General features: G+C 51.8%; 1 protein-coding gene across 1 annotated transcript; it reads left to right on the top strand.

Annotated features, from left to right (window-relative positions):
* Positions 1-1,569: 1,569 nt before the first annotated feature.
* LOC104076800 (tumor necrosis factor receptor superfamily member 21-like) lies at positions 1,570-5,665 on the top strand (the record flags this gene model as incomplete). Its single annotated transcript, XM_009577802.1, has 3 exons — positions 1,570-1,623; positions 4,032-4,251; positions 5,150-5,665. Coding segments are annotated over 3 exons (504 nt in total), but the record flags the coding sequence as incomplete, so codon positions are not given.
* Between the last annotated feature and the right edge of the window lie 1,694 nt (positions 5,666-7,359).

Below are 7,359 nucleotides of genomic sequence, written 5' to 3'. Positions count from 1 at the left end.
AAAGGAGAAGGCACCAGGTGCTCTCATGGAGACACCGTCTCCTGCTGGAGAAGCACCTGGCTTACGAATGGCCGGGGCTGGTGGGGAAGAGCCGCTTCCTCCATGGATGGCTGCGTTTTGGTCTTGGCATCTAAACCCTCCCCAAACCCAGCATTGCCCATCCTGGGTCACGGTGAGGTTTGACTTGAGTAGCTCTTCTCCAGGGCTGCCTTGTGGTGAGGGACACTGGCTCCACCATAGCAGTGGTGACCGAACGCTCTTCTGAAATCTGGAAAGCTTGGCCAGTGAGGTGAAGGACACAAAGAAGACATTTGGCCTTTCCCCCCCCCCCCCAGGGTGCTGAGCACCCTCCTGCCCAACCCATCCTGGCGAAGGGGTTGCCTCCTGCTCTGCAGCACCTGCACACCACCATGGTGTCTCTCTGCCACCTTGGCAAGACCTCACGGTTTGGCCAACAGTGTTTTGCCTTCCGAGGTCTGGTCTGCCGTGAAGGTGGACCTCCAAATACCATGTGCACCATGAAGCCGCTCATCTGGGCGGATCCTCCCTGTGCTTGCGGGGACCATAGCAAGAGCATCCCCCCCTGACACCACCCTTCATTCACAGCATCGCCCATGCGGGGCTGCCACCCAGCCCACCCCGCCTCATGTGCTGGGGTTTTTCCTCCCGCATCCCCTAGGGAGGCGTAACAGACCTGGGAATAGGGTTGGTGTCAGCCAGTTGTCATCTTTTGGCAGGGAATCTGGGAAACGGTGGCCTTGGTGCTAAATTTATCCCCGATCCCCAGAGGGTGTGCAGCCATCCTCTGCGGAGGTTGCTCCAACCCCAGCTCCCTGCTGAATTTTCCCTTTTTTTTTTTTTAAAAAAAAAACAAAACAAAACAACACAAAAGCAGCAGTAGTTTGAGCCGTGTTTGTGTTGGGGCAAGAAAACCCAACCCAAGCACGGCTGCCCAAAGCCGGGCTGAAGCAGCAGCAAACCTGCCATCGGCTTTTATTACCGCCTGGTTGCCGCAGGAGGAATTACAGGAAAGCGTTGCCCAAGGGAGGGGGGTTTTTTAATGCCCGTGGCTGCTCCTTCCTAACATTAGCACAGCAGCTGCAGTTTCTGTTTGTCTGAGTTGAGCTTTTATTGCGGTACAGTAAAACGAAGGCAGAAAATGGGACCAACCAGTTCCAACAGAGCTGTTGAGAGCAGCTGTGAAAAGAAAACAAAGCCTATGTCTTCTTCTGCACCCATCTCCTTCTGTCCCCCTTTCTCCCTTGGAGGAAGGACCTTCAGACACCCTGAGCTGCTCAGAGCATCCTCCCAGATCCAAGACGATGTTGGTGCTTGAGCTGCGATTACACAGGAGCTTTTAGGATATTTTTTTTTTTTTTTTTTTTTTGGCATTGCAAATCTCTTGCTGCAGTGCTCAAAAACTGAATATAATAAACTGGCAGAGTGCCCCGGTATGACTGACCCGTGCTGGGTCGCGGGAGGCTGCTGATGCGTCAAAGCCGCCGCAGCGCCTTTGGTTTTCACGCTGGACCGTGCATCTAACAGTCTGCCATGTGTCTGTCCGTGCAGGTGCAAATGCAGCCTCAGTGGCAATCGCAGGACCCCTGCAACGACGACGGAAAGGTGAGAAATGTGGTGGCTCTGGAAGGGCAAAAGACCTTCAGAGGGGTGTTTTTGTTTGTTTTTTTTTTTTTTTTTTATTTCCAGCCAGAGCTCGGTTTTGCTCGAGGACCGCCGTTCTTAAAAATAGGAATGGCCAAGGTGGTTTCAAGCAAATGAGTCACGGGCTATGAATAGTGTATTTTTACACCTATTCCACAGGCTTCACCTCGCAGCAACCTTTTGCTTTCCCTGGCCTTTCAAAACCCTCGTTCCCACTCGCTTTCTTCCCGCGGTTTAAATATTAACACGCATCCAAGCATCCTGTTTGCTTTGCCTCAAGCTTGCAACCGTTCAGCTATTTGGAAAGCGTTGGGCTCCCTGGACGCCTACAGTCAAATAACCTAGGGTGATTTTTTTTTTTTTCCTAGCATGCTTTAGCTGCTGTTTAATTAAACTCCAAATGACTCGCACGCTTCTGGGAAGGGTTTTTCCCCTCTGCTGGGAAGGCAGAGCCGGGGCAGCCGGCTGCTCCCTGCCCTCCCTGTAATTGCTCCTCGGCCGTCAGGCCTCTTTTTGGAAATCAGGAGTTGGGTTTGCGGCTGGATATTAAATAGATGAGTTGCACAGGGAAAAACTAAGCCCTAAAGCCTGTTTGTTTTGGGTTTTTTTTGTTGGTTTTGTTTTTTGTTTTGTTTTTTTTTTTAATGGGGAAATCAGAGGATGTTGCAATTTGGAAAGCGGCCAGCCGCTGTTCTGGTCCTTCCCTTGCTTTTGCCCCATTAATGGTAATAGGCTGATTCTCGTTGATGAGCTGTGTTGGAAGGGGAGTTTCAGAGGAGAAGGCAGATTCTTTTAATTAAAAATTAAAGCTGACTTTTATTTTTAACGTGCCTATTGCGTAACATGCTGAGCTAGAACAAATCCTTCCCTGTTTATTTTCAATAGGGGGGGGGAAAAAACCCCTTTTATTCTACCAGGAACAGGCTTCAATGTTAATTTAATGTGAACTAATGGGCGTCTCAGCAGACATGTGATTTGTGGGTGGCGAATTCCTCGACACGGATGAGGAATGCGCAGGCACATCCATGCCGGCGCGGAGGTGGCTCAGCAGCTCCCTGTCCCACAGCCTTTAATCCGAATTTTGCATTTTAATCCCTGGGTAGTGGGCAAAAACCTGTTAGCAGGAATAACCTGGTCTTCCCTCTGCGGGAGGAGAAAACAGTGTTGTGAAATGCTGTTAGATGTGGACGGGACTTGCAATTCTGCTCTGTGGCAGGTTGAGCGGGGATGCAGGGTTTGGGAAGAAGTTTAATATTAGGTGGTCCTTAAAGCAACCTGCTTGGGGGGACCTGGTGACCTGCAGACGTGCCGGAGCTGCCAGCCAGGGATGTGGGGACACTGCCCCAAGCCGCTCATCCCTGTGGGGAATGGAAACCAGAAATGTTCTGCTTGTGGTTTGCACCCTGAGGGGATGCTGAGAGACGGAGGAGGGTAGGTAACGTTGGCCGCTGCCGTGCAGGTAGGAAGGAGACGCAAGAAGGAAGATGCAGAGCACGGTCAAGTTAGAAAGCGGGGTCACGGTGGCACCCAAATTGTGCTGCTTCCCACTGCAGCATGTCCCAGCTGCTCCCTGTGTCCTCGGGACCGTGGAGCCAAACGCTTGCCCTTGGCTCACATCAGGGTAGGAAAAAGCAAAGGCACTGGGGCGATGCTGGGGTCAACGCCAGCCCCGGCTTGTCCTTCCTGGCCCTGGCCTCGGAGTCAGGCGGGATGGATTTCTCCATCACGCATTAATGGGGTGCTCACGGGAGCCGGGGCAAACAAATTATTAACTTGCCCTGTGACCAGCATAGCTGCTAGCAGGTACAGGAGCGTGCTGCAGGGGAGGTCCCCGAGGGGTTGTCGCAGCTCTCGCCCTGCAGCCTCGGCACTGGTTGGCGGCGTGGAGCCGGGCAATGCCTTGCTTTTAGGAAACGATAGCTGTGGAGCAGGTTTTTGGGGGGGGGCGTACCTGCTTGGGTATTATCACGCTTAGCCCCCAGGGTGGTACTTCAGGCTTTAATAACCTGGGAGCGAGAAGGAAAACGAAGTTAAAATGCTCTGCTGGGCTTGCATGTGCCATCCAGCTGCTGCGGTTGCTCCTACCAAGAGTGCGGGTTGCGTTGCCCCTCCTGCCTGTTGAGTGCTGGTGTGTCAAATGCCAGCCTGATGTCCACCCCGGGTCCCCTCCGGTGCCCGTACTGGGTCAGCAGGTCCCCTGGGAGGAGGAGGCCACCCCTAGGCGGGGACCGCTCACCGAGGGTGGGCTGGGGCACGTTGAAAACCGCTGCGAATCCCCATCAGGATGGTTTTTGAGCACAAGCCCATTGCGTGGCATCCCCTCCAAGTTAACTTCCCCTCTCTTTTTCCTTTTCCTCCCCCCCCTCAAGCTGGAAGCTGACAGACTGGCGCTGCCGGTGAGCCCCAGCCCGCTCAGCCCCGCGCCCAGCCCCAGCCCCAAGCCCCCCGAGGCGGCCGTCCTCACCGTGGAGCCCTCTCCTTCGGAGAAGAAATGCTTCTTCGTCGACGAAGCGGAGCCCCTCCTGCGGTGCGACTCGACCTCCAGCGGCTCCTCCGCGCTCAGCCGGACGGGCTCTTTTATTACCAAAGGTACCAAAATCAGCCCCGGGGGGAGCGGGAGGACCGAAGGGATGCCGCGGCGTGTCCCTTGCGTCAGACCACGTGGCAGAGCTGCCTGTCATGGTGTCATTAACATAAATAACTGGGAAAACTGGCTCTCCGGGATATGTTTATCACATCCTTGTTCCAGACCAGAATATCCTGTTAGCAAAGATGATACCGATTTGAGAAGGGAAAACGCCTTTAAAGGCTTTTAACTCTTTGAAGTGCTGCCAGAGAAGTTGTAGCATCCCTGGATATTTGGGGGGATTTTTCCTGACTTTTGGCTGTTGCGTTGGCCTGTGCATTATTGCATGAGATGAAACCAGAAAAAATGTCATTTCAAGATTGAAGTTTGTTTGTTTGTTTTTTTCACCCTTGGTCCTGCTTGCTGCAATGTGTGACTTGTGATGTAAATCACCGTTACTCACTCCCCCTTTTTTGAGGGGGTTTAATTAACTGCATTTAACTTGCTGCATTGAATCTTTAACATCTGATGAAGGTGAAACACTGAGCTCAGTCAACCTACCGAATTTATACTTGGGTGCGGAAACGAAGCTGACCCAACAAAAACAACCCAAAAGAGCAGAATTCAGCTTTTTTGGCTCCCCTCCTGCCTTCACTTTTCCGTATTGGCCATTCAGCATTTATAAATGCTGTGTTTGCTCTAGTGGGATCTTGGATTAGGTGCCTCAGCAGCGCTGGCTTCTCCATCTTCTCCCCTCCCTATCACTCATCACCTTCCACCTTTTCCCTTCTTTCTCCTTGTGACATGTCCCTCTCCAGAGGTGGCACCAGGGGATGGACCAAGGTCTCTAAGGAGAACAAGCCCTGGTTAGTGGAGGTTTCTTGGAGGGTTTCTTGACCACCCTCTCCTTTTCTCCTGCAGAAAAGAAGGACACCGTCCTGCGCCAGGTGCGTTTGGACCCTTGTGACCTGCAGCCCATCTTCGACGACATGCTGCACATCCTCAACCCCGAGGAGCTCCATATGATAGAGGAGATCCCGCAGGCTGAAGACAAGCTGGACAGGCTATTTGAGATCGCCGGAGTCAAGAGCCAGGAAGCCAGCCAGACCCTCCTGGACTCTGTCTATAGCCACCTTCCCGACTTACTGTAGGCACTGGGTCACCACGCACCCTCTGAATATCTGCTAGAGCTAGCTTGGCACTCGTTAAGATGACCGACAATACACAGGCAGGTTTTGTTGTAGAATATATGGCCAGTATTTTCGTTGAGGTGTCCTTGGTTTCTGGAGGGGGGGGCAGTTTGCCAGCGTTGCACCCCTCCACCTTAACTCTATCGCTCAGTCCAAGTCTTTGCACCCTCTGCCCCCTTCCCGAGCATCTCTTCTCCTTGTTCTCATTCCAATCAGATCAGTCGATGCACTTTAAAAAAAAAAAAAATGCAGTTAACGAACTAAAAGACCATCAATCTGGTGTAATTTAACACATCGAATTGGGGATTGCTCTGTAACCCACTTCTTCTGTCAAAGCTGTCACTCGGAGTGACCGTCTCCCACCACCTCCCTTTGCCCTGGAGCGGTAAATGGCAAAAACATGCAAAAAAAAAAAAAAAAACCAAACCCCAATCGTTGCTGGTTACTGTCTCTTAATGCAGCTAAGCTTCCCACCCGAGCTGACCTTTTTTTATTTTAATGTACTATTGTATAGCTCATACCCATTGCTGAGATTTTACTAGCACGGTTATTTATTGTATGGTTTTCACCCGGACGATGCATCGCGCTCCTATAAGCTAAAGCAGAAGCGCTTTAAACGCGAAGAAAAGGGTCAGTCCCACCAACCTTCGAGGCGATAAAAAGGTCCTTTGCCTTCAGTCGAATGTAAGGAGTTACCTTGCCTTGCCGCTTGCGGGAACGGCGGGGCCCCGAAGGGAGCCGGTGCTGGACGTGGGGAGGCGAAGGCGGCCGCCGGTGGTCCTGCTCTCCTCGTGGTGTAAGACTTAAACCAAGCTATGCTTTTACACTCGTGTCTCTTGTTTTTTATACAGATGTGGCCGATAGGTTCTCCAAAGACCTTAGCCGGTCTTAATAGTCTCTTCAAATCACACTTCACTTTTTATTAAAAGAAAAGAGGTTGGGGGGTGGGGGGAAAAAAGCTGCATCGTAAGAAGTCTGTCTGATTATATTTGCAACTATTATGCTCCCGTAAGGAACAGTCTGTACTACGCTCAATTTGAAGAAACCGTGATATGAGGGTGGCGTGTGCCGCCCCGTGGGAAGGGGTGGGAGCGGGGGGAGAGGGGAATGAATTGAAAAATTGCCTTCCAGTGTACTAATTTATTAATAAATACTAGGTGTTTGTTACTTGACATGATTCTGCGCTAACCTCCTTATCACCAGCCTCTGCTCGGGGACGCCTGGGTTGGAGCAGGGGCTGCTCAGGGTGCCCGTGGGGGATGAAGAGGGAGATTTTGGGGTTTGGGGGTGGTGAGGGGGTTGCCTCCTTTAACTTCGAGGCCAAAATGTGATCGCTTTCTGTTGACAACCTTGCCCTGAGTCCCCATGGTCGCTGCTGGAGCTCTCTGCAGGCCGGGTGGCTGCTGCCCCGCAGGGCAGGTCCCTGCACTGAGCTGGGGTGGGGGACGTGTCGATCCCCGTGGTGGTGAGCAGATCAGATGGCTGATGGGGCTTCCAGGGTTGGTTTTTGCAAGCTCTCAAAGGCTTTGCAGGCATTTTGGGGGGGCTGAAGTATTAATTTTCCAGGATGCAGCTGCCGTGCTGAGTCACTCCTGAGCGAAGGTCTTGCAGTCACAGCGTTTCTCTTGCCCCTTTACGTTACCGATGTCCTTAAAAACTCTGCTTCAAATAACTCATCCCTTGTTATTCTGTCTACAAATGGAAACCTTAATGGGACAAATGCTTCTGGTCTATAGTACTGTCATTTTGTATACTTGGCTCCAGAGTGTTTTCCGCTAACTAGGGTGCTGTGTTTTCCTTCTGGCTGGCATTGAAATTTGCTGTTACAGGACTATACATAGGTACAAGATTAAAACTGTTCAACAGATGGACAGATGAAATATAGAACAAAATAGCAAGAGCCTTTATTGGGAGCGGTGGGGCGGGGTTTTCCCTCGCTGG

The sequence above is a fragment of the Fulmarus glacialis genome, unplaced genomic scaffold, assembly GCF_000690835.1.
Source record: "Fulmarus glacialis isolate BGI_N327 unplaced genomic scaffold, ASM69083v1 scaffold5005, whole genome shotgun sequence".
Taxonomy (NCBI): domain Eukaryota; kingdom Metazoa; phylum Chordata; class Aves; order Procellariiformes; family Procellariidae; genus Fulmarus; species Fulmarus glacialis.
This window is presented reverse-complemented; position numbering and strand designations above follow the sequence as displayed.